The sequence below is a fragment of the Monodelphis domestica genome, chromosome 1 (assembly GCF_027887165.1).
Source record: "Monodelphis domestica isolate mMonDom1 chromosome 1, mMonDom1.pri, whole genome shotgun sequence".
Classification (NCBI taxonomy): Eukaryota; Metazoa; Chordata; class Mammalia; order Didelphimorphia; family Didelphidae; genus Monodelphis; species Monodelphis domestica.
In genome coordinates this window covers 506,666,030-506,692,672 of record NC_077227.1, presented here as the reverse complement: position 1 = coordinate 506,692,672, position 26,643 = coordinate 506,666,030, and the positions used below count along the sequence as shown (strand labels likewise).

Sequence of the window (26,643 nt, the reverse complement as noted above, 5' to 3'; positions counted from 1 at the left end):
GAAGTCTATGAAAATGCCCATTCATGTAGGAAGAAAATCCATGTCCCTGCCTTGCACAGTTCGGGGCAGGGGGGAGGTGGGTGAGATGTAAGAAGACTGGAAACATAGCAAAGGTCCAGGTTATGAAGGACTTTAAAAGCTGAACAGAGGATTTTATACTTGATCTCAGAAGTAATAGAGAGTCACTGGACTCGATTGAATAGGGAGTGATACAGTCAGATCTACCCCTTTGAAGGAGCAGTTTGACAATTGATTGGAACTATAGATTGTAGTGGAGGGAAATGCTTGATAGGGGGAACAACCCAGAAGGCTTTTGCAGTAGTCCAAGGGTAACATAATGAGGGCCTGCGCCAGAATGGAGGCAGTGTCAGAGGAGAGAAGTGGGCATACATCAGGGACATTCCAAAGATAGAAATGACAGGACTTGTCAGCTGATTCCTATGAATAAGTGCTACACAGGTTTAAATTGATGTATTGGGAGAAAAAGATTTCAGATTAAGTGCAGCCTTGCCTTGTATGAGAATTTGATGCATTTATTGGTGTGGCTTGAATTTGACAGTCAGTTCTTCTTTTTAATAGAAAGTGACCTAGTTTACGATAAATTACTCTGAAAAGTGTGCTAATTCTAGTATAGTTTTAAAAAAGCTAAGTATGATTTTAAAGAGGTAATAATGGTAGACTGTGGCAGTTTTTAAGTTTAAGGAAGTGTGATTTGATGAGAACATAACCCTCACTGTCTTGCATACTCCATGAATTGACTACTGTAGGTATGTAAACATTTGCATTATGTTACAATCAGTGCATCATATATTCCCAAGGTAATGACTTGGATTGATGATACCTGTTTGGATATATAAACTCCAGAATGTTAGCTTAAAAATAAAGAAAATTAACTCAGAATTAAAAAATTAAACTTGAAATTTTAAAAGCCATATTTCATACTTCATACATCCTTCCTTTTCAAGTAGATTTGCCTTAAATGTCTAGTGACTTCATAGTTTCAATTTTGAAATATACAAATCTAATCCTTTGTTGTAACTTCTTTTACTGTTATGTTGGATGTTTCAAAGTTCTCAGTCTTGATACTTCCATTAATTCCTTCATCTATAATGATGATTCTTAGGAATGATTTTGTAAAAGTTTTAAGGAACTTTAACCAAAATGATCACTTAGAATAATAAAAGCAAAATAAAAAAAATATTGAACATTTTTACACTTAGCCCTAAGTCATAAAAAAGTTCTCTGTATCTTGACTCATGAGTCTCTTAGTATAACTATATAAAGAGGGAAAAAATGTCCATGGGGTTAGAGGAAGTTTGATTCACCATCTGGAAATTAGAATAAATAGCAAAGTGAAGTAGGCTCATACATAAAATTTCACCTCATGGGGCAGCACTCATCCCTCCTCTACTGTCAAAATTCTATTTCCACCTTGGTTGTAATACTGGTTTATTTGCAATATGGGTTTTGTCTCCTTTGGTTGTTTATTACATAAAGGAAAAGGTATGTTTTAGCATTTGAGGGGCAGGTTATAGGTATAGGTAGAGATGTGTGGAATTTATTTCATTTTTAGATATCTTGAAGTAGATATGTTATTTATAATATACATTTTGATTCCTTTTTAGGTTTGAGAAGCCCACAGTCTCTGCCATCTGCTCGTCCTCCTTTTAATCGAGCTGTATCCTTGGATAGTCCTATTCCTGTTGGTTCAAGTCCTCCAGTGAGAAATGTTAATACATTTCCCATGTTACCAAAGCAGCCTGTGGTAAGCGGAAATTCAAGGATGATGGACACCCAGGAGAATTTTACCTCTAATATGGGTATGTGCTTACTTGGGAGTTATTGTAATGCATTTTGGAAAAAGAACTTTTTAAGGACCTATATGAAATGTTCCTATGAAATAATAGTGTTTTTTCCCTCCCCTACTTCTCCCCTCCATACTTCCCTCTTGAGATGTCTCCCTCCACCACCACCTCCATTTTATAATATTTTAGGAAGTGGTTTATAGATTTAGAATGAGAAGGGACCTTTGAGGAGACTGAGCCCACTTCTCTTATTTTGTAGCTTAGCAGACTGAGGCTGATAGAGGTCAAATCATTTGACCAGAGGTACATAGCTAGTAATAAGTCAAGTAAGATTTAAGCAAGATTGGAACATAAGTTTCTCTGACTTCGATTCTACCACTCTCCATTGTTCCATGTTGGCATAAAGTTTTTATCTTAAATGAAAATTGTTATTATATAGAATCCATCTAGGTCTCAATTTATCTACATTGAGGTTTTATTTAATGTGTTCAGACAGTCTTAGAACAAAATTTTTATTAATAATTTTCCTAATGTTTCAAATCAATAGACTGAAATAGTGCACAGAATATATTTGTATTTTTATTTGCCATATTAATGGCGATTGAATGGTTTTAAATTTGATTACTTATCTTTGGCTCTCAGAAATGTAAGACAGAATGCTTGTTTTGGTATCAGCAGCAGGAATTGTCTTTTAGATCATTCTTAAATGTAATTGAAGTTATTTGCATAAAAATATTATAGTATTATAAAAAGGTGTGAAGAACTAATCCTTTCTTTTGCTATCTAGGTGGAATGAATAGAAATATGTCTATGAACCATCATCCCTCAGGAGAGTGGGGTTTGCCAAATTCTAAAGTTAGCAGAATGGAACAAAACACAAGTTCATTGGTGAGGCCAGGAACTGATTATAATACTTCTTTACCCAGACCTGCAATGGGTGGTACTTTGCCTGGTCTTCCTGTTAGATCCAATAGTATACCTGGTACAAGGCCAATACTACAGCAGCAGATGATTCAGATGAGTAAGTTTTCTTTTCTCCTCCCCCTCCCCCCCCCCCCCAAAAAGTAAATTACATATTTGTAACTCTTAACATTTTTCAGGGATTATTTTGCCTCGTTCTAAATATATCCTGATTTTTATTTCCCAGGGCCTGGTGAGATTCCTATGGGCATGGGAGTAAATGCCTATGGCCAGACAGGACCTTCTAATCAACCTGGATCTTGGCCTGATAATATGTTAACCATGGACCAGGGCCCTCGTGGGACACAAAATAGGTACAGATTCATATAGGTGATATCAGTATGTTTATTTTTTAAGGAGATAATAGGGATCAAATTTGTAAGGAATTAGTTGTAATTAGATTATACGTCTAAACATAGTAACCACAATTATCTATGCATTAGACTGTTAATATCCTCTCCTATTATGAGTGGTAATATTACCTGAAGTAAAGGAAAAATGGCGTATTATGTGTTATAGACCCTGAGAAATACTTGGCTAGGAGAACTGGAGAATATATTTGCAGCACTAAAAAGCAATGTTCCCAATGAATGGAGGGGATAGAAGAAATGGTTTTGTTATTGTTGTTGTTTTAAGCTGTACCATTCTGGCATCACTTAATATAAAGTATAATATAATTATACTTTAAAGTTTCCTTAAGGGTATCACCATAATTGATAGATTTCTGTCTATAAGGTTGTCTGGGAAACTTATTTATTTGAAGCATCTTATTTTTTTATGCTAGATAAGTGGATGATCACTCTGGTTTCTTTTAAAAAATCTTATAGTTGAAAACAACTTACTGGATGTTGTTGAACATGATATTATTGACCTCTCCTCTCAGTTCCAGAATAATTGTGAATGGAGGTCAAGATTCTGTATTTTATTTTTGTTCTAGTGCTGAATAACTTTATGAAAGATCATCTACTAAAATTAGAAGAAGAATTTGTATGCCAGTTAAAATCTGTTAATTGAGATCAGAATGGTACAATAGCAAGATCTCATGATTTTTGATTGCTTTGGATTAAAAGTTTGTAAGACATACATAGCATTTTACTTTAGAGAAAGGTTTTCCAAATTAGGATAAGCTGTTGTTTGCATATTTTGTAGTTTGGAGCTTCCTAGGGGTTGGGGAGTTACCTTGACTGGGTGTTGAAAGAGACCATTGTTGGCTTTTATTTCTTTTCCATAATTATATCTTTATTTTCTTACTCTTGATTCTACTCCTCATTCAGCTTAGAAAAGCTAGAAAGTAGTTATATCTACTTCATGTTAGCCTCATACTTGGAAGTTCATAACAGTAGTGGTTTCCCTCATCCTTCCCAATCAGACATCTTACTACAAGTATAGTGGTAGTCTCTCGGTGACTGAGAATGACTATTGTCTTTGTGCATTATCATTTATTGATGTACCCTCATGTGACTTTGAAGTCCAAAGACTGAGGCGCAAAGTTTGTGGCACATGGGGCATGGGGCGCCAGTTGTTACAGGAGGCGAGGATGTGGCTGTTGGCGTTCATGCGCAGCGGCAAGTACTACAAGTAAAAAAAGTAGATAAATCCCTTTGAAAGACTTTATTTGCAGGGCCCAACATAGAAATTAAGGCTTAAAAAAAAATTCCTATGTCAATTTTTAAATATAACATTCCTTAATCATTGACTTTTAAGTCACTATTATGTGTAGAACACTGTGCTCGCCAGGTATAGGAGGAGATACAAAGTTTAGATATAACACTGAGAGTCACTGTTTTTAAGAAGAGAAAATAACAGTAGTAAATGCTACCATGTATATTATGGTTCAAGATTTGTAAAGCGCTCTCTCTTTGTATATGTATGTGTGTGCACATATGCGCCCCTCCTCCCCAAATGACTTGATCTTCATAAAAGCTGTGAAGTAGGAGCCTTAATTACCCTATTTTATAAATAAGGAGCTGAGGTGCTAAAACAGTTATTTGCCTAGAGTCATGCTGTAAAGTGTCTGAACCAGAAAATGAACTCTCCTGAAGACTTTGAGGCACAGACATTGTATGACCAGATTTGCATGCAAGAAAGATTATTTTGGTAAATAGAAAGATGAATTAGAATAGGAGAGAGTAGAAATGTTTAGACAAAACATCTTTCAATAGTCTATTGCTGTTTTGCTGTTGGTGGTTCAAGAATTATTTTTAACATCATATGCTACAAGCACATCAGAGGCAATACAGAGTTACAAAGTATATCTGGGGGGGGGGGCTATACCAGCATTACCTCATTCTATGAATTAATGATGTTCATTGAGATCAGTTCAGGGACTAGATGTATTATTTTACTTGTTTAGGTAACTTCCCTCTACTAATGAAATTTATAGTCTTATTTGCTTAGGACTTTAGGAGATTATGTGATTGGCTCAAGGTCAAACAGCCAATATATACCAAAAGTTGAACTTGAACCTAAATCTTATTGGCTTTGAAGGCCATTTCTACTGACTATTCCATATTGATTCACTACATTGTTTATAAAGTTATCAAGATTAGTATATAAGGGATATGTGATTTTATCCATGTTCAATTTTCTGTATAGGAACTCCCTTCACTGACATAAATCACAAGCCTTTCTATTATTTACCATCTTACACACACACTCACACACATAATATTTTCTTGAGGCAAAAGGGATTATAGAGCTTGAAGGATCAGTAATAATACGCCTTATTTTATGTACCGATTTTCCTCTGGGTGTGGTATAGATGTTATTTAGAATGAGCACATTGTACTTGCTGGGCATTCAGTGATCAGTGTATTTTGCTATGTAGTACCTCCAGGGCCTTAGCATTCTAAGAGTTCCTCAGCTTCCTAGAGTCAGAGGCAGCAGATAGCCTGAGATCTCGCATCTTGAGACCTCCAGTATCTAGGTACTCATCATGGTAGCAGAAAATCTTTGTTCAGGGGGCATCAGTAGGACAATGGTTGGAGAAATAGTTTGTATTTTATATTGTTATCTTGTTTTTTCTTTTAGCTTCATTTCCAGATAGCTACCTCCCTTTTTCTCTGACCATAGAGCAATCTCTTGCACCCAAAATTTTAAAAAAGAAGAAAGAGGAAGAAAAAGCAGTTCAGCAATACATCAATCAAGTGTGACAGTTTTGCAATTTTCCACTCATACACTTTGCTATCTGTGGTGTTCTCTCTCTCTCTCTCTCTCTCTCTCTCTCTCTCTCTCTCTCTCTCTCTCTCTCTCTCTCTCTCTCTCTCTCTCATTCTCATTCTCATTCTCATTCTCATTCCCACCCCTACTTTCTAAAAATGGACTAATTGATATGCTACCAGCAATGTATTCCCTCATCACTTCTTACCAGAACTACAGTAATCCTCCTAATTTGTTTCTTTGTTTACATTTAATTCATCCAAGCCTCATCAATCCAGTTTCTATCTAGTTTATCAAAATAATCTTCCTAAGGCACCGCAGGTCAGATCATGTCACCCAATATCTTTCACTGGCAATCTTTACCTATTTGATAAATATAAATTCCTTAGCCTGGCTTTTTAAGGCTTTCCACAATCTGGCTCCCATCTACCTTTCCCCCTTATTTCTTACTACTTCCTTCTGTGAATGCTATATTCTGACCAAAGTGGTCCATAAAATTATTTTCTGAACTTAAATCTCCCTTCTCTATGCCAAGGATGCACAAGCACTGAATTTCAAAAGGCAATAGGTTGTTCCTCATTCAGTTAACATGGCATTTCTTCCATGAAACTGTCACTGACCTCCCACGTGCCCCTACTACCACTGCCATAATTTTCCTTGTCCTTTAATTATTTCTGTAAATGTTGTATGCTACTAATAGATTATAGGGGCAAAAACACTGCATTTTGTCTTTTTGTCCCAAGGATCTACCATAGTGATTAGGATGCAATATATCTATTGAGTCAAATTGAGCAGAATAACAAAACAAAGTCCACAGGTATATATGATCTATGTAGCGACCATGATGATAGAATGATAGCAGCACTGGGGTACAGTAAGTATTAGTTCTATTTTACAGGAAACGGTTAGGTGTCTAGACCAAGGACAAAAGGCAAAGAGGTGTCAAGAGTCTGGAGCTGAACATAGGCTTCTAACTATGCCCATTAGGACTGTTCATGCACGATAGTTTGGTAGATGATTATGAAATACTTTTGTCAATAGCCTGGGTAGATTTCATTGAACAAACATTGTACTTTATTTAGAAGTATCTGAAATTATTGTTTTGATGTCAAATATTTTGAAATTTGTCTGTTTTTAGAGCCCTTGTTAGGAATTCCCTGGATGATCTCTTATGTCCTCCTCCTAACATAGAAGGTCAGAGTGATGAAAGAGCTCTTTTGGATCAGTTACATACTCTCTTGAGTAATACAGATGCCACAGGACTTGAAGAAATTGATAGAGCTTTAGGAATCCCAGATCTTGTCAATCAAGTAAGTAAAATTCACCTGACTAATGGATATACATCTATTTTCATATCATTGTATTTTGTAAGTAGACAAATAATTTGTAAAAGTAAAATATTATTCTTAAAATCCTAATGTGTAATAAAATAATCATTTATAAATTAATAATGATGACTCAATAAAACCAGTATCAAAGTATATTTGACTTATTCAAGAGGATAATTTCAGTGTTCAAATGTGAAAAATCAAGGTCATATCTTTTGATTCTGTAATTACTTCAGTGTACCCTAGCCCAGCGATGGAGAATACTTTAGAGATAGAGTGTTGGACTCTACCTCCAGACCAGACCAAATGCCATGTGCTGCCATGCCCTCCTCCCTCTCCCCCCATATCTAGTGTCAGGTATATTCTGCCTCCACCCTTACCCTACACAGGGGAGGGAGAAAGTACTCCCATTGGGCCACTGGGCAGAGGGGGCAGGTGAAGTAATGAATATCCTCAGGCACATTGAAAGAGGGAGGCGAGTGGCCCAAGCTCTCTGCTCCCTTCCAGCTTTGCTGCCTGTGAACTGTTTATCTTACCTCCTGTGTGCTCCTATTGGGCTGTTACGCAGAGGAGTAGGGGATGTGAAAAAATGTCATTAGGTGTGGCGGAGAGGGGGAGGAGAGCAGCTTCACCAGTGTCCCTCTGGCTTTCTAGTAAAGAACTCTTGGGGATGTGTGACTGCGTGCCCACAGAGAGTGCTCTGATTTCCATTTTTGGCACCTGTGCTATTGGTTAGCCATCACTGCCCTAATCATTAATGTTAATAATCTTAGCAGTGTGCCTAAATATCCGACACTATTGCCTAATTCAATTTACATGAAAATCTATAACCATTGTTATCTCTGTGTGCATTAATTTGCTGTCAGGAAGTTTTTGATCATAAGTATACTCCCCGTTGCCTCAGTTAGAATGCAAGTTAATTTTTTCATTAGTTTCAACAGAATGAAACTGGCAAAATAAATTGGCCAAGACTGCCTTCACATCTCCCACTTCTCCAGTTTTTCATAGTTTTCCTTTAAATGGTGATACAGAATTCCAGATTTACAAAATAGAAAAATTACTAGCAGTTGTTTTGCATTATGCATGGATTTTCACTTTTGCAAAAACGACATTTACTTTTTTTTTTTAAACCCTTACCTTCCATCTTGGAGTCAATACTGTGTATTGGCTCCAAGGCAGAAAGAGTGGTAAGGGCTAGGCAATGGGGGTCAAGTGACTTGCCCAGGGTCACACAACTGGGAAGTGTCTGAGGCCATATTTGAACCTAGGACCTCCCGTCTCTAGGCCTGGCTCTCAATCCACTGAGCTACCCAGCTGCCCCCTAAGACATTTACTTTTAACATTACATTTCTTTGCTGATATGCAGCTCCCATCTCCATTGAATTCTGTCATGTCACAAATGAAAATAATTTACCAAAACTGATTAATAAGACAGTAGGGTAATATGTGTTATATCATAATATATAATATTCCTTTCCTTGTATCACATCTCTCTACTGAGAGTGAGAAAATATTTTATGTCTATTTTGCATGACCTAGATCAGTCATTGCATTTTGAGTTTGGATTATTTATTTATTTATTTGGGGGTGGGGGGATACAACATTATTCCATTATATTCATATAGTATAGTTTGTTCAGCCATTCTCCATTTAATGAGTATTCATCTTGTTTTCTATTCTTTTCCTACTATAAAAAGGGTTGCTATGAGTATTTTGGTTCTTTTCTCTATATATTGGTATGGACAGGACTTTTCTCTCTTTAATCTCATTGGCTTCTATACTCATTAGTGGGATCGGAAGTTATCGTGATTCTTCTAAATAGCCAGAACTTTTCTCAGTTACACTTACTGAAGACTGGTTAGAGAAAGTTCTCACCACTAAGTTTTTGGCACTTTCATGTATTTCAACATCTGAAACTTAAATGATTATATCAGTGGAAATGACATTACCATCTATTTTGCCATTGCATCCTAAGTACTATGGGACCTTTCCATTTGACTATCAGGTGAAACTTATTATGTGTAGAGTTTCCTTTATTAGGATGTAAGGTCTATGAGAGGCTGTTTCTGCTTTTTCTATTTATATCCCCAGTGTTCAGCACAGTGCTTTCTTTGCAATATCCTTTCTTAGCACATGCTAGCACTTAATAAGTGTTCTTTGATTCATTCATGTAAAATATGGTTTGGTTTTCACAATTTCAGGGACATTTCTATTGTTCAATGTAATTGTGCTACAATTTATTTTTTATAAATTAAACTTAATTCTTTTTTGAACAGAGATATGCCTTCTCTTTCTCTCACTCCTATACCTTCCAATTAGGGAACACAAGGAAAACTAAACCTATGTTACAAAATAAATTCCCATATTGGTGATGTCTAAAAAACATTATTTTGGTTTGTACCCTGATTCTGTCAACAGTCTATGCAGATACGGTGTGAATCTTAAAACTGCTCAGACTATACCTTAGAAGATTTAGTTAAGCTATTTCCCATTTTAAACAATGGAGGTACTTAGTCAGGAATGTTTTGAGAACTTTAAAAATTACTCCACCCTGCTCAGACAAGTGCCATAGGGGAAGAGAAAGTTGTAAACTCCTGGTGGAACAATGAAAGTCCCCAACTCATACTTATAGTAAAGCAAAAACCCTTAAGCTAGGTCTATTTTTAGATCTAATACAAAAGGGTACTAAGTACCTATAAAGGTTAAATTAATCACTAAAAAGGTCAAGCTTAGCAAAGAGGTGTGAAGTTTTAGTTTACTCAGGGAAGTCTTAATAAAAGAATATGTGAATTAAGAATGGACAGTCCTGTGAAAAATGTCTACTGTGATTGGTAGATGTGACAATTTAGGGGAGGTGACTTAAGAGAAATTTCTCTTTAAAAGGAGCTGTCTGAACCCAGTTCAGGGGGTTGGAGTTTTTGGAGTTAGTGTGGAGGAGCTGGCTCTCTGAACTTAGGGAGTTGAGTTTGGAAGCTGAATTGGAGGGTCTCTCTGAACACTTAGAGTTTTGCTTGGAATGACCTTGTGGTGAGAGATTAAAGACTGACTAGTCTCTCTTAAGGCTAAGGCCTAGGCCATTTAGCGTAGGCCTTTTCCTACTATTTCCTCTTACTCTGTCTCTCTCCCTTCCCTTAATTCCTTCATTTGTATTAATTAAAATCTCCATAAAACCCAGCTGAATTGGGTATTCATATTTGGGAAATTTTCCCATGGTGACCACTTATTTTTGATTTAATTCAAGATACTAAAATTATCTTTACAGTTTTGGCAATTCACAGTCTTGAAACCATATTTTTGTGGTCACAATGGGGAGCTTGTTTCATCATGAGTCTTCTAGAGTCATTGGAGTCTGCATGGATTTGATCATCATAATAGAGTCCCTAAAACTTTGAAAGTCAGTTATCTTTACAGTATTATCATTAAGGTACTACTCATTCTCCTGGTTCTATTCACTTCACTCAGCATCAGTTCAAACACAGTTTCCCAGGTTTTTCTGAAGCTATTTTCTTCATCATTTCTTAATAGTACAATAATATTACATCCCATTTATATACCATTACTTGTTCAGCCATTCTCCAATTGGTGTGCTCTACTTCAATTTCCAATTCTTTGGTACCACAGAAACTACTACTATAAATATATATTTTTTGTGATGGTGGGTCCTTTATTCTTTCTTTACCACAGTTCAATTTAATGGTGAATGACTTTTTTAATCCTTTTGATCATTCTTAGCTGACAATAAGAATTTCTGTTCTTAGAAGTAGTTTTCTTTCCAGTTAGGTACTTATCTCTTGGTTGAGACATTAGTTAACTGTTGTTCAGTTGGCCGGTGAATATATTTTAAATATTTGTTCATAAGACTTTTAAAAACTTAAAGTAAGATTTGCTATAAAAACTGTTAGTTCAGACAGTGTGGTGACCGGTATTATTTTGGTTTTTGAATTTCATGGTGATAATTTAAGATGAATACCTAAATGTCAAATCTGTCTTAAGATGTATGGTATGTATTCCCTGTAATATTTAAAATGACAAATTGTTATCACTTATTTGTTGTCAAAAGGGACAAGCTTTGGAAGCTAAACAGGAGTCTTTTCAAAGTCAAGAATCTGCTGTAATGATTGACCAAAAGTCTGCTCTATATGGACAGTCTTATCAAGCCCAGTCTGCAGTAATTCAAGGCAGTTTCAGTAGTCTTCAGGGACAACAGCAATCATTTAATACAATGATGAATCAAATGAGCCAGCAGGGTAACTTTCCACTACAGGGAATACATCCCAGAGCTAACATGATGAGACCCCGAACAAATACTCCCAAACAGCTTAGAATGCAGCTCCAGCAGAGACTACAGGGTCAGCAGGTAAGTTGGTGTATTAATGGTGATTGAAGTCTCAGAGTTGGGGTTTAGGGGTGGGAAGAAAGAGAATCTTTTTCATGGTAAAGAATGAAAAACCAGCATTTTGATTCTTCTGTATAATCTCAATTGGATGGGATTTATTAAGTGCTAATCATGTCCCAGGAACTGTGCCCATCTGTTGCCCTTAAGGAGTATTTACCTTCTGGTGAGTGAGGACAAGATGTAAGGGGAAACTGGATGTCAGAATGAGGCAAGCATACATATAGTGGAGGCTTTAATTGGGTTGTGGAGGCTGGGGTCTAGTAAGATATGAAGGAAACTGGGGTGGAATCCAGGTTATCAGTGGTCAGAATGCAGAAGTGATAGTTTGAGTGGAAAATGATTGTTACTTTTTTTTTTTTAAACTCTTACCTTCTGTTTTGGAATCAGTGCTGTGTATTGGTTCCAAGGCAGAAGAGGGGTAAGGGCTAGGCAATGGGGGTTAAGTGACTTACCTAGGGTCACTCAGCTGGGAAGTGTCTTGAGGTGTGATTTGAACCCAGGGCCTCCTGTCTCTGGCCCTGGCTATCAATCCACTGAGCCACCCAGCCACCCCTGAGAGTTACTTATTTTTAAAGCATTTTGTAGTATTTAAATTAATACTTCAATTTGTGAAATAACTAGTAGAAGAATAATTCCTATTTTATAGATGAAAGAACAGAAGCCAAGAACTAGCTGCAAGTCCAATGTTTGGGATTGGGACAGGTTATCATTTTATAAAATTTGCTATATTATCACAATTTAATTTTGTTATGGCAAAATTAAACATTTAATTACTTTAGCCCCATCATTTTTTAGTCTATGAAGCTTTGTAGTATAGTGGGAACAATTTGGATGTTAGGGGTCCTGGCTGCTTTTTTTGCCTCTTTTTACTTTCTACCAACTGGCCAAGTTGCTTCACCTATGGTTCTCTCAGTCTTCTTTGCAATGTGAGAGAACTGGATGAACTATTCCTTCATGGTTCTTTCTTGCTCTGAAACTGATCACCGAGGAAGCCACAAAACCTATACAGACAGTTTTAATGAACGTTAAGTCTCTTTATGTGTCTCTTTGGTAGATGTTTATGTAATGAAGGGACATGGGACATTAGAAGCCCATCTGGTTAATGTTTTATAGATGAGTGTTCTTGGGCTCTGAGATGACTATATCACAAGTGTTAAGAGGCAGAGCTGATATTTGAATTTGGGTCCTTTGGCACTGAGTTCTGTGCTGCTTTCCCTATAAGATTTTCAATTTTTTTACCACCATCTGGTCCAAATCCTTGCTGATGTGTTTTATTGGACTCTAGGTCACTTTGTCTCAGGTAATAGTTATATTTTAGATAGAGGCATTAGACGTAGATTTCTTAGGAAGTTCAATAGTAGGCTCACCGTCTTTTCCTGTCTAAATCCTGTATTAATATTTTTGAGGCTGCAGTGTACACATTAGTTAGCATTCTGGTACTCTAATTCCACAGTTCATCAGTCATGTCAATTCCTAAAAACAATAGCTTCACTTTACCTCATCTACACATAGCAATATCCATACCTTAGATCTTACTTGACTGATACCTATTACCTTTGTGAGCTTAAACTTTCCTTTTCCTAATTATAATCTGTCTTTCTATCATTTCCTATGCTTCACTCATTCTAAATCTATTCTTTATCTTACCTGAAATATCCAGTTCCAGCTATCTTTCTTTATTCTTCATGTCTGCTACTATTAACCTGCCTTTATTTTCTTCTTGTGAGCACAAATCTTAACCAGTGAAACCAACTAATCAACCCTTTAAAAAAAAAAAAAGAATCCCCCTTCTTTTTTACAATAGTTTGCCAGTTCAGCTTTCAACTGTTGTCCACTTTTGTATTTTCTGACCCCCTGGTCTTGCCACCATTCATCCCCTGTTGCTCTCAACTTGAAGTGATCATATCGATTTCCTTTCTTTGTTAATCTACTTTCTGTCTAAGATATTTGCTTATGTAACTAACAGCTGGGCCCATTAAAAATTAATTTCATTGGGGCAGCTCGGTGGCTAGTAGATAAGAGCCAGGCCTGAAGATGGGAGTCACTCTCAAATGTGGTCTGAGATACTTCCTAGGTGTGTGTCCCCGGGCAGATCACTTAACCCCCATTGCCTAGCCCGTACCACAGTATTGCTTCTAAGACAGAAGGTAAGGGTTTAAAAAAAATTAAATTTCATCTAATTTCCAGTTGGCCTTTACTTTTACATAGTAAACCTTTTCGTATTACTTGATTATTTCACACTCTTCTCAGGCATGTTCCAAAGCATCTTTTTCTTAAGCATTTAAATACTTTTTTCCCCCTTCCTGTCTCTTATCAAAAGTTCTTTGCTTTTTACTTTACTGGGAACATAAGTCATTTGCCATGAGTTCTCTTTCCTTTCCCCATTCTTACACCTCAAAACCCCTCTACATGTTTACCCTTGTTTTCTTTGTTCCTGTGTATGAGGAAGAAGGTGGCCTTCCATCCCATGGCCACCCCAGTGTCCTGAATTCTTTTCTCTCCCATCTCCTACAAGGTTTTACTCTATATTTTGGAGGGTTTGATTCAGAAACCTGATCTCCATTCCTTTGTTCAAGCCCAGAATGTCTCACTCTTATTTCATCTTTACTTCTTAGACTCTCAAGTTTCTTTCAGAGAGCACCTGTGCTCTTTTCTGATTTTCTTTGCCTTATTTTGTATATCTTATTAAAGATATTTTCTCTCCCAGAATGTGCAAGGGCAGGACTGTTTCACCTCTACCTTTATTTCCCCACCTCTGCCTTATTTTCCCTGGTGCCTATGATGGCATCTGGCCCATAGAAGGTGCTAGATAAATGCTTGTTGGTTGATTGATGTCTGATGAACTTTTTCTTAGTTGTCACACTCCTTTATATCTCTTCAGATGTTGATACCGTTACATATCTTCTTATTTTGAACCATGTCTCCTCTTGACATGTATGCCATTTTCTCCTGGTTCTTTCTACTTTTTAATTTTTTTAAACCCTTACTTTCCATCTTAGAGTCGATACTGTGTATTGGTTCCAAGGCAGAAGAGGGGTAAGGGCTATATACAATGGGAGTTAAGTGACTTGCCGAGGATCACACGGCTAAGAAGTGTTTGAGGCCAGATTTGAGCCCCAAACTCTCCATCTCTAAGTCTAACTCTCTATCCACTGAGCCACCGAGCTGCCCCCTACTTCTACTTATTTGACCAATACTTCTTAGTCTTTATTGATCATCCATATAATGTGGCTGTTCTCCTCCTGACCTCTGTCACTATGTTCTCTCTTAATAGGTTTTAATGACTGTTATGGTTTCAATTGTAATTTCTGTGTAGCTTATTCTCAAATCTCTATATCCACCCCATATCTCTCCTGATCCCCAAGCTGTCAATTTGTTGCTAGATATTGCCTCTTAGATATCCAACTTGCAATTAAAATTCATTTCTTATAGAATAGAATTTATCTTCTCTTTCCTCAACTCCACTCAAAACCCCAGGCTCTATATGTTCTCTGAACTCCCTTTTTTGGACCTTGGATACCACTTACCTCCAAGTCACCAGGTTTGTTACCTCAGAGTCATATTTAATTCTTCCTTCTCTCTTATCCTTCATTTGTAGATAGTGACAAATTTTGTGTATTATACGTCCCTAATATTTCTATAATATGTTATAAAATTACTGAACTCTGTAACTGGAAGGGCTACAACCCTAATTCATATCTTAAATATTTCTTAACTGAACTGTTTTATTTTAAGGGCCTCCAAAGTGCTGTTTTTTTCCTAGTCAGTAACCTTTCTAAGGTATAGATCTGATCATCTTATTCTCCTTCTCTAAGATCTTCCTTTACATTTTATTATCTATTTGGAAAAAATACATGGTTCATAGCCAGGAATTTAAAGCCTTCCATAATAATCTCCCTTTCATGCCTAGAACATACTTCCTCCTCACTTCTTCTCGGCCTTCCATCCATCCATCCATCCATCCATCCATCCAACAAACTAGGTCTTTTTTCCAAACTTAACTTATCACCTTCTCTAGAAAGCTTTCCTTAATCTCACTTCCCAGTAATGTTTTATTTTATTTGTTTTTCTTTCTCTTTTTTTCTTGTACTATGTTTATGTGCATGTGTATACCTGCACTCCCAGGACAATATAGTGCTCCCTTTGGGAAGTAACTTTTGTTTTTGTATTCCTAGCATCTAAGGGAGTTTTATGCACAGAGATGATGAATAAGTGCTTGTTGAACTAAAGTGAATTAAATTGGTTTGCAAATCTAAAATCTAGAGAGCTCTATTTTCTTGTAAATTAAGTGCTTCCAGGCAGACAATTAGACATTTTGGGAATTTTTGTTTATTCATGAAGATTTTCTCTTAGACATGTTGTAATAAATGTTACCAAATATCACTTTAAAGAATGTTCTATATTGTTTGAATTCAACTGAATTGAGTTAAATTTACCTGTAATTTTTTAATTCAGAGAATTCTACCTTTCTTTGAATCAATTCCTTCTATTCAGACAACATTTAGCATTTTGGGAATTTGTTTACTTGTGTAGAGTGTCATTTAAAACTTATTATTATTAAATGTTACTTCAAATAATGTCCCATTAAGAATAGCTCATTGGGGCTGCTTGGTGGATAGAGAGCCAGGCCTGGGGTGGAAGGCCCTGGGTTCAAATCTGTCCTCAGACATTTTCTAATTATGTGATGTTGGGCAAGTCACTTAATCCTCATTGCCTAGCTCTTACTTCTCTTCTGCCTTTGAAATGATACATAGTATTGCTTCTAAGACAGAACGTAAGGGTTTAGAAAAAAGAAAAACAAATAAAAGATGGATGTGAAACTTACCTTAATACGAATCTCCAAAGAGCATCAGAAAAAATGTAGGCATCTTTGTGTAATTGCACCGACCTGGTTTTCTCTTTCTAGTTTTTGAACCAGAGCCGTCAGGCCCTTGAAATGAAGATGGAAACCCCTCCGACTAGTGGGGCTACAGTGATGAGGCCTGTAATGCAGGCTCAAGTGAACTCTCAGGTGGGATATTGTGATCTCCTTAGTTCAAGGAGCATCTGAATAATTGTTGAATACATTTATCATGTCCTTTTATTCCAGAATATCAAGTTACAAGGAACCTTGGAGACTATGTAGTGTAAACTTGAACAAGAAAATTTTATATATATATAAAATGTTATGTTATTAAATTATTAAATTATATGTTAAAACTGATAAGCTGAATTAAGGCTTTTGGGATCCAACATATAATAGTTTTCTGGGCTTTGTTGAAGATCTCTAGCACAAGGGGAACTCCATGCCTTCTGAGCCAGCTTGATCTACTTGAAGATAGTTTTAGTAAAGATCCCTCTTTGCAGCTTTCACCTATTATTCCTAGTTCTGTCTTTTGGGGCCTCTTCTTTTCTCCATATTATCATTAGTCTTGGCTCAGTGTATTTGAACATGGATCTTTTAGAAACCAGCTTTCTTTTGAATGAAATAAATTATCTAATTAAAAAAATAAATGTTTCATAGCTTTTAAAAATAGGTTCCTTTCCCATAGTTTTCCTATACTACCCTTCCCCCAGAACCATCCTTTAAGTAACCTATTGCTGTCCACAGTATTTGACACCTATGGGCCCTTGCTTCTGCAGAGATGGGGAGGTATGATATTTTATTTGGGGCCAAATGGGGCCATTATAATTCTGCACCATTCAGTAGCCCTTGCATTCTGGTGGTCCTTTTCCATTTACTTGGTTGTCAATGTACAGTTTTCCTGGTGTTTTGCCACTTTTCTGTATTTACTACTTGATATTCATCACAAATTCATAATTTCTTACATCATAGTAATGTTGCATTTCTTTCATGTACTATGGTCTGTTCAGGCATTTCCCCGTGAATAGGCTACTATATAGTTTATAGTTTTTTGCTAAAAGAAGAAATGTTGCTATTCATATTTTGGGGCTATTTGGGGCAACCTTCTTGGAGTATATGTTCGGCAGTGATGTCTCTGGGTCAAAGGTTATGTTAGGAAATTAGTCAATCTCTCATCCTGTTTGCAGATTGCTTTCCAAAGTGGTTGGGCTAATTCATAGCATCACCAACAATGTATTAGTGTGCCTGCCTTTCTGTTATCCCTCCACCACTGATACTCATATCTTTTTTTTTGTCTGCTTTGTCAATTTCCATTGTGTTAGATAAGGTCTTCAAACTATTTAAACTTTACTTTTCTCATTATTTGCAATTTAGAACATTTTTATATGGTTGTCAGTGGTTTCTAGTTCTTTTGAGAACTTGTTTGTTCAAATCCTTTGACCACTTATCTCTTTACATATGTCCCTAATTTTTCTCCTGGTTAGCAGCAAGGTTTTCTCAATGCTCAGATGGTGGCCCAGCGCAGCAGAGAGCTAATTAGTCACCACATCCGACAGCACCGGATGGCTGTGATGATGCAGCAACAGCAACAGCAGCAACAGACGCAGCAGCAGCAGCAGACACAGGCTTTTAGCCCTCCCCCTAATGTGACTGCTTCGGCCAGCATAGACGGGGCTTTGGCCGGGACACCGATGCCACAAGCTCCTCCACAGCAGTTTTCTTACCCACCAAATTATGGTAAGTTTTACATAAGAAAACTTGTCTGCCTTAAAGGAAAACTGTAGCTTACCTATATGTGGTTTAAAAAAACAAAACAAAACAACAAAATAAGCAAAAACTAAGTAGTCTCCCCTCAACTTCAGTTTGGAGACTGGTGGTGTATAATTTTTCCTTTGGACCCTCAGGGACAGAATAAGCTCTATATTGCTGAAGGCTTAGCCTTTAGTAAGACCTGTTAGAGACGGGAACTGTTATTAAATCATGCCTGCTGATGGTAAATGAGTGCTTTTTGAACATAATTTACTTCTTGTTAACCTTTGGATAGAGGGCGGCTCAATTATCTGAAGTAGGGGCTTTGGGGAGTATAAATAGGAAAATTTTGGGGAAACAATATTGATGTTCACCTAATATGGAAAATATCGTGTTCCCTTTTATACCCATGTAGTTGGTCAACAGTAAATTGTCTATTTATATACATGAATATTTTTAGTAATATCAACTATTTAGAAAGGACAGCAAACCAATCGTGTTTTAAGGAATATAGCTATCTTCTTGTGTGTCCGTGTACAATATAGGAACAGATGCAATACAGCATAATCCCTCATCTCTTCTGACTTGATCCACACTATTCTTCAGAGAGATTAATGCCATGATCTTATAGTTTAACCTTTGGATAACTGTTTTGCCTTTAAAAAAAAAAAGACTTTAAAACCCAAACCAGTAATTTGGTTTATTTTTCTTTCTAAGGAATGAGCCAGCAATCAGATCCTGCCTTTAGCAGAGTATCTAGTCCTCCTAGTGCAATGATGTCAGCAAGAATCGGTGCCTCCCAGAACCCCATGATGCAACACCCTCAGGCCACACCGATGTACCAGTCCCCAGAAATGAAAGGCTGGCCATCAGGAACCTTGTCCAGGAACAGGTGAATGTCTCCTTTGGATATGTAGTAGTGAGATCCCCACCTCCCTCGCCACCACTGGTTTTATTAAGTTGTCTTTTGTCAGTAATGTTAGGTGACTTTCAAAATTATTCACCCTGGGAAGTTATGTAGTGCAGTGGATAGAGCCAGGCCTGGAGTTGAGAGGTCCTGGCTTCAAATCTGATCTTAGACTTAACCCCAATTGCCTTAGCCATTGCTGCTCTTTTGGCTTAGAATTGATATTAAAGGTTCAGCTAGATGGCTCAGTGGATAGAGAATTAGGCCTGGAAGATAGGAGGTCCTGGGTTTAAATCTGACTTCAAATACTTCCTAGCTCTGTGACTCTGGGCAAGTCACTTAACCCAGTGTCCTAGTCCTTACCACTCCTCTGCCTTGGAACTATTACTTAGTGTTGATTCTTTGACAAAAGGTAAGGGTTAAAAGGAAGAAAAATATCAATATTAAGACAGAAGATAAGGGTGACACTCAAAGACTTTGAGATCCATTTAGGCATTCTCCTCTTTGTATTTTTTGTTTAGAGATGTCTGCTTTGAGCTTTAATACAGCTTTTTTTTTTAAACCTTTACTTTCCATCTTGGAATCAATACTGGGTATTGGTTCCAAGGCAGAAGAGTGGTAAGGGCTAGGCAATGGGGGTCAAGTGACTTGCCCAGGGTCATATAGCTGGGAAGTGTCTGAGGTTAGATTTGAACCCAGGTCCTCCCCTCTCTAGGCCTGGCTCTTAATCCACTGAACCACCCAGCTACCCCTTTAATAAAGCTTTAAATGTAAGATCTTATATTTTTAACTCGGAAAGTGCCATAATGATCTATTTGGACATTTCCATTTTTCATAGTTGTTTTGAAAGCAAATATTGTTAATAGACATGATAATTTAGCATTCTTCTGGAACTGAAGAATCAGCAAGTTTTCTAAGTACGTCTTTAGATGTTCCTCTGTAAGTGTAGATTGCTACCCAGGTGTTCTTTGCATTCTCCTTTCTGCATAGTGTTTGCAACAAAATAAAAGGACCCAGAATGTAATGATTGATCCCTTCTGCTTTTCAGTTCATTTCCACAGCAGCAGTTTCCCCCCCAGGGTAGTCCTGCCCCCTACAGTATGATGCACATGAATGGTAACAGTGGCCACATCGGACAAATGAACATGAATTCCATGTCCATGTCTGGGATGCCCATGGGCCCAGATCAGGTACAAAAATATTAATCCTTTTTTTTTATTTTTAAGCATTAACGGATGAATATTAATTTGTTTTAAAATGCTGCCAGGGGACTTGTCACTTGTGGCCCGCCCATCAATACATTTCTGCCTTGATCTATTACTAAAATAAATTCTTCTTTAACTCTTTCAACAACAACTCCCCCCCCTCCCCCCCCCCCGCTGTTAGAGGCATCTGTGAAATAGCATCTTGGCTCTGTCCCTAATTGTTTTTGGCTGTGGTTGGTTACTTCCTCTCTGGTCATTATTTCTCCTTGTAATACAAGAATTGTACTTGGTGCCTCTACAACCTTTCAATTCTTGGTTCCTGTGTTAAGTTGGTTCCACCTTCAAACATTTGTCCCCCATTTTTGACCGTCGATACTTTTCATATGGTGATGATTTATTTGTTTTAGAGGGCAACCTCTGAACCATACTCTTTTGCTATGCTTCCATTTTTTGATTGAACCAATGAACTAAATTTCATCAAAACAAAGAATCATCTGTGGACAAATTGAACATAAATGGACATATTGCTTTTTACAGGTATAAACATGGATGTTTTTGAATTTTGCAACATAGATGTTAATTCTTCTCCTTGTGGTTATTTGCAGAAATACTGCTGACACACGGAATCCGGAATCTCCCACCGAAAATCACTGTACAAATGTCTCTGCACTAGTATTTTCAGGAGGTAAAATAAGGGGTTACACATTGTTTGTTAGTGACATCTCACTTATGGAAAGGACCTACTTCCCCAAGTCTTCATTAAGGTATCCCACGTAACTTCATTTGAACAGAACTGGGTCATGAGCTAAAACATTGTCTACCTTTTTTTTCTGTATATTGTGGTATATTAAGCAATGGACATAAATATTTTTGGCATTCTGCCTCTAGATGTGAATCTGGCAATGACATATTAGTAAATATGGTAGACTCCCTGTGTGTTATTATTTCTTTCTGCCTTGCTATCCAAAGCCCTTTAAATGTAGGCAGGCCAAAGAAAGTGGAGAAGTTGTGGGATAGAAAAATCTGGTTTCTCTAGTAGCAGTGTCTGACACAGAATGTGGTTCCCAGCCTTGAGGCCTTTTTTCATTGGTAAACAGTCCTCTATTAACCTCTTGTCCCCAGTAAATCAAAATGCTTGAGGTCATGTCATCAACTTGATATGGGCTTTGGTATTCCCACCACCATGGATGGTTATACCCTCTAATACCTTTAGGATTACCACTAGCATCAAATATTTCCAATTATGACTGATGGCAAATGGCATTGCAGAAAGGAAAAAGGAAAATTACAGTATTTAATTGCAATTTTAGTGGCTAATATTTACATGCTAATGTGCAGCCAAGTGCACTTTATATAGAAAGTAATGGATGAATGCAATATTTTTGAGGTCTCGTGGCGAGCTGTATCATGTTCTCCGTCCGAGCTAATCCATCGGGCAGGAACTGTAAATTCACTCGAAAGGACTGGATAATGTCACACTTTGCCTATCTGGTAGAGCAATAATCCTTTTTTGAAAATCAAGTTCAGAAAACCCAAGGCTGGGTACTGCAGTCTGAATCAGAAATTTGAAATTTGCAGTCTGTTTCTGTGAATAGGTTTTTGTAAATACAATCGTTAAGATATTGTATTATGTGTACATATATATGACTTTTGTAGGTCACAAGAACTCATTTTTGCAGAGTTTGTGAAGCTAAGTATATAACAGTGTTGATTTCTGTAAGCTCAGCATAGTGAGGTAAAAAAAAATAGAAAACATTCTTAATTTAATGACCTGAGGGGATGTGGTGGGGGGTGTGGTCTGGGGGTGGTGGTAGCTTTTCCCTTCTCCTTTGGTCTTGGACACCTCACTTATTTCCATCTTTTCAAACAGATAGCTTTTTAAAAAGTTGATTCATCTAGGGCTAGGCAGTCTTAATTACTTTCTCCACCTGAACTAAGCACTTTGTTATTATTATTTTTTTGGGTGGGGGAGGATATTATTTTAGTTTTTAAAATATAGTGTGATTCGACAAGAAAAAGAGCGCTCTGCCTTTTTCAGCTCTCCATGAATTGTACCACAGCAATTCAGGGTATTTTTTTTTTTAAACTTAAACACGTTGCCTTTTCAGTCAGGGAGTGGATAAGTGACGTAGGCTTTGTCATTGCTTTGAACTAATGTAAACAGCAGCCTGTTTGTTACTTTGAGTTTGTATAAATTTTCAATGTCGTCTTAGCCATTTTTCGTTAACACCATAGATAGGATTGTTGTTTTCTCTTCACCCCTGTGTATGACATTTCTGGTCAGCTCTTAACCCTTTAGTTACTTACAACTTTGGTCTCTAATGTCCAACTCTCAATTGTCCATGCATCAGATATGACAGCCCCCACCTCTCCCCACCCCTGCTGGGTCTTCTTTTTCATGATTGAAACCAGCACTGATTTTGGCAGTCAGTGGAAGGGAAGGAAAGATACAATTTAAATCTATTTTATGCAGGTCACCTGTTATTTTGGTTCTAAATATCAGATTTTAGTTTTCGTATTTTAGTGGCTTCATTATAATATTTCTGCAACTCTTGTGTGCCACATTTACATGAGAGATGGCCATAAGTATCATTTACAAGCTGGTTTTTACCAAGTCTCCAAAAGTCTTTCACAGTGCAAATTTGAATTTCCAAAGCTGTTATTAAAATGGGATTGAGTTGGGAACAATTGGAAATGTTCTAGTATAAGTCAAAAGATTTCTTAGAAGCTCTGTCTAGGGTCAGTGACTTAAATAAATCAGTGACAGCCACCACCCTCCCTTTAGGCTAATGCGTGATGGGAGTAAGATGTGATGGGTCGCCTTCTTTATTCCCTCACCAGCTTCTTTCAAAAACACAATGCCCCACTTTCCCATAAACTTGATCCTTACTTGAATACAGTTTATTCACTCAAGGGGACTGCACTTTCAAGACCATCTATGTATTTGCCTCATTTGGAGAGCAATATTTATAGTAAGGGTAAGGGATAAATGTTTATATAGCACCTGTTATGTGCTGGGTACTGTGCTAAGTGAGCACTTTTTACCAATATTATCTTGGGTAGATGCTGTTATCATCCTGATTTTACAGATGAGGAAACTAAGGCAGACAGAGGTTAAATGACTTGCCCAGGGTCACACATCTGAAGCTTCTGAGCCTGGATTTGAACTCAGATCTTCCTGATGCCAGTGCTCTACCCCTTGTGCCACCAGCTGCCTCTCTAGAGAAATAAATTACTTTCTTACTACTTCTTAAAGTCACGCTTTTAGGGTATGTCCCTTGTTTGACTCATCTTCGTGTTTAACAAAGAGAATGGTGCTCTTACCTTTTTTGCTCTAACTCCCCCACCCCTCCTTTGAGGTCTCTTCAGAATTGATTCCAAGGGTTGACTTACTTGGTCAGGCCTGCTGGAAAGGAAGGCAGCTCTCTTGCCCCTACTTTTTATATTCAATATGAAACCTGCCATGCTCTTTAAAAATTTTATACTTATTCATTATGCTGGTGAAACTTGCAAATGCTGATGGCTTTGTACACCCTGCCCTTTTTACTTTTTGTGAAAAATTCTCTTGATATTTTTCTGACCCCTCCTCTACTTTCCCATGTACCTTTTCTAAAACGTGGTACCTGAAGAATGGACAAGAAATCCTTACTTCATCTGATTTTAGAATGTTGGATATTACCAGTATTTACTTTTTGCTAAATCCAAAGATATATTTTTTTTTATAAAGCTCAAAATGTGATGTAAAAGAAATAAATGTTCCTTCCTTTTTAAAAAGAACCCTGAAATTGCATTGTCAATGATTTTCTCATGACAGTGCCATTTGTGAATCATTTATCTGGATGGAAAGAAAAGTGCAGAATATAAATAGCACTGTGTAGTGATTCAGTGTAAATAGCTAAGAGATGGATTGGGGTGGGATGCCCCCACCTCGCCCCACCCCAATTAGTTGTGTAGGAAAAATGCTTGGCAGGAAAGTGATTTGATTTGGGAAGTGAGGCCATTTGAATGCTAGCAGTGCCATTCTAACCTGCTGCAGGGAAGTCACTTTTAATACCTGTCTGGTCTCTCCTTTTAGCCAGAGAAGCTGCACACGTGTGAGCTAGTTACAGAATTAATAGCATCCCAGATTTTTGCTTTGTACAGCAAAGGGATGAGAGCTTCTTCTTTCTTCTTCTTCTTTTTTTTTCCTGCTGTAAGGCAAACCTTTTGAATGTTACATTTTGTAATGTGCAGGGGTTTTTCTGTAAGGTTTTTTTTTGTTGTTGTTACTATGTGGAATTTTAAAGATGGTGGAAATGATACAGCAATCATAAAATTGTATGTAATTCTGAGAGCAATATTTACAAATTCTCAGGAGAAGGCTTACAGTATTGAGAATGAATTAAATTTAAATGTAGTTTACATTAAGTATTGCTTGAAATATCTGTATCTTTCTTTACACTGCAAAAAAATCCAAACCCCATGGGATGATTTATAAGATGGTTGGGTTGTAAGCTATGACTGCTTTTCTGATTGTTTTTTGGATGTTAATGTCAATGTAAATAAAGGTTTCTATTTAAAGCTGGAACATGACAATTTTACTCAGAATTTTTCATATACATTGGCTTATATTAAAGTAACGCATGAAATACAACTGGTAAGAAAAAACCTTTTACGAAAAGTGGGGTCAGTCTTTATAGTAGCTGTGGTATTTAAGGGCTCTTAACATGGGAAGTAATGACAAATTTCTTTTCCATGCATTCTTGTGTATAGCAATATAAGAAAGCTACAGTGGAGTATGGCTGGAAATTAATGTCACTCTTGAGAGATGGTACCATATAAAAAGAAGGGAGGAGGGGGCAAGGTGGGGCCCTTACAATCTCAGGAGTCTAAATTATCCCAACTGGATTACGATTTTCACTATCTTCAGCTGGGGTAAAAGCTTTACAATTGCTCGTTGGAATTCTGTCACTGCATCTGTTCCCCATGCATAAAAGAAATTATAAGGTATGCTTCCTTGTCAGAAGATCCCTGCATGCTGCTCCCTATATCTTCCCAGGCCATTTGTACGTTGAAATCCCAATCCCACCTTCAAAAAAAACACCCAAAAACAAAACCCAAAACATAAAAATTGGATTTTTTTCTTCCCACAAATCCCTAATACAATGGTTTAAGTTTGTGAACAATACAATACTCACACTAAAAAAGTTTCTGTACAAATAAGATTTCATTAAAACTCAGGATATACATTAACTGCATTTTCTTTGCAGTGCTTTAAAAATGATCAATCCTGGAATTATGTGGTAACAAGGCAACATTTAAAGAAATGGTATCTGGGCATTCCACAATTTATTGACAAAAATCTTCACAACTTTTAAGGAATTTTCTTTGAGTTGAACATTATTGAATATTTATTTACACTGCCCATTTTGAAATTGGTAACTGTGTAATAGGTTGGCCATACATATATACAGTGAACTAAAATAGTCTCCTCAGAGGAAACAAGAAAAGTGGCATGTGTCCACTTCTGTCCCAATGTTCTTGCATCTCTTGTGACATCTTTATACTGGTCGTCTTCTACTTAGTGCTTATTATGACTTTAGGTAAAAAGAAAAAAATGTCCATTTTTCTAGGTGCAGTGTTCCTGTTTCACTTGACTCGATAGATAGAGCCTTCCTTCTCTGACTGTTAATATGCTTTATGAAGTCAAGGGTGTTTGAAATGGGTTTCACTGTAGTTTTAAAAAATTCTTGTGGATTTGCCCTTAGGGGAGTTTCCAATGGAGGATACCATATGACACTTCTAGGTTCTTTTTCCCTTTAGCGACTCAGTGTTAGTGGTGACTTCTTGGAATAAAAATGCTTTTTGTGCAGCCGGTGAGGTATATATAGTCCAAAGCAAAAGCAGGTGTGTCAGTGGAGTTCTAAAAGGATTCCTGTTCTTTTTGAATGTCCTCTAGAATCCACTAGATCTCTTGATAGCATGTTAACAGTGGCATGTTCTACCTACCTCGGCCCCAAAGTTGTTCCAGTACAACAGTGGAAGTCTTATTGAAATCATACACAGTCTCTGTAAAAAGTCTGGCTTTCTGACCAGTGGACATCTTTCTTCTCTGAGAGCCAGCTTTGGGAGCTTAGCCCTCCCATCCTTCCCACAGCTGTCCTCTGTTAAGTCAAGGAGAAAGAATATTAGTATTAGGGTGCTATATTGTTTGCAGATGGCATGGTACTCTCCAACCAACTAGTGTGGGTTTTCCTAAACTTGGAAAGAGGCTGTTAGGTGCCAAAAATAGATGGGAGCCCTCCTTTTTAC

At 37.2% G+C, this 26,643-nt stretch overlaps 2 protein-coding genes across 22 annotated transcripts in view; one reads left to right on the top strand and one right to left on the bottom strand.

Moving 5' to 3' along the window:
* Positions 1-24,919, top strand: part of NCOA3 (nuclear receptor coactivator 3) — a 211,679-nt gene extending 186,760 nt beyond the window's left edge. For 8 of the 18 annotated variants that reach the window (XM_056812973.1, XM_056812976.1, XM_056812970.1 and 5 more), the window contains 10 exons: positions 1,626-1,820; positions 2,593-2,826; positions 2,953-3,079; positions 7,063-7,234; positions 11,313-11,609; positions 16,555-16,659; positions 17,976-18,228; positions 18,958-19,132; positions 20,196-20,337; positions 20,958-24,919. In XM_056812973.1, the coding sequence (XP_056668951.1) occupies positions 1,626-1,820; positions 2,593-2,826; positions 2,953-3,079; positions 7,063-7,234; positions 11,313-11,609; positions 16,555-16,659; positions 17,976-18,228; positions 18,958-19,132; positions 20,196-20,337; positions 20,958-20,969 (1,712 nt within the window). In that variant the 3' untranslated portion in view covers positions 20,970-24,919. The remainder of the gene's footprint in view (positions 1-1,625; positions 1,821-2,592; positions 2,827-2,952; positions 3,080-7,062; positions 7,235-11,312; positions 11,610-16,554; positions 16,660-17,975; positions 18,229-18,957; positions 19,133-20,195; positions 20,338-20,957) is intronic. The other 10 variants (XM_056812981.1, XM_056812982.1, XM_056812979.1 and 7 more) reach the window with 3 other exon arrangements.
* Positions 24,920-25,663: 744 nt separating this feature from the next.
* Positions 25,664-26,643, bottom strand: part of SULF2 (sulfatase 2) — a 138,222-nt gene continuing 137,242 nt past the window's right edge. For all 4 annotated transcript variants that reach the window (XM_056812988.1, XM_007475775.3, XM_001379265.5 and 1 more), the window contains one exon: positions 25,664-26,495. In XM_056812988.1, coding sequence (XP_056668966.1) covers positions 26,465-26,495 — 31 coding nt within the window. In that variant the 3' untranslated portion in view covers positions 25,664-26,464. The remainder of the gene's footprint in view (positions 26,496-26,643) is intronic.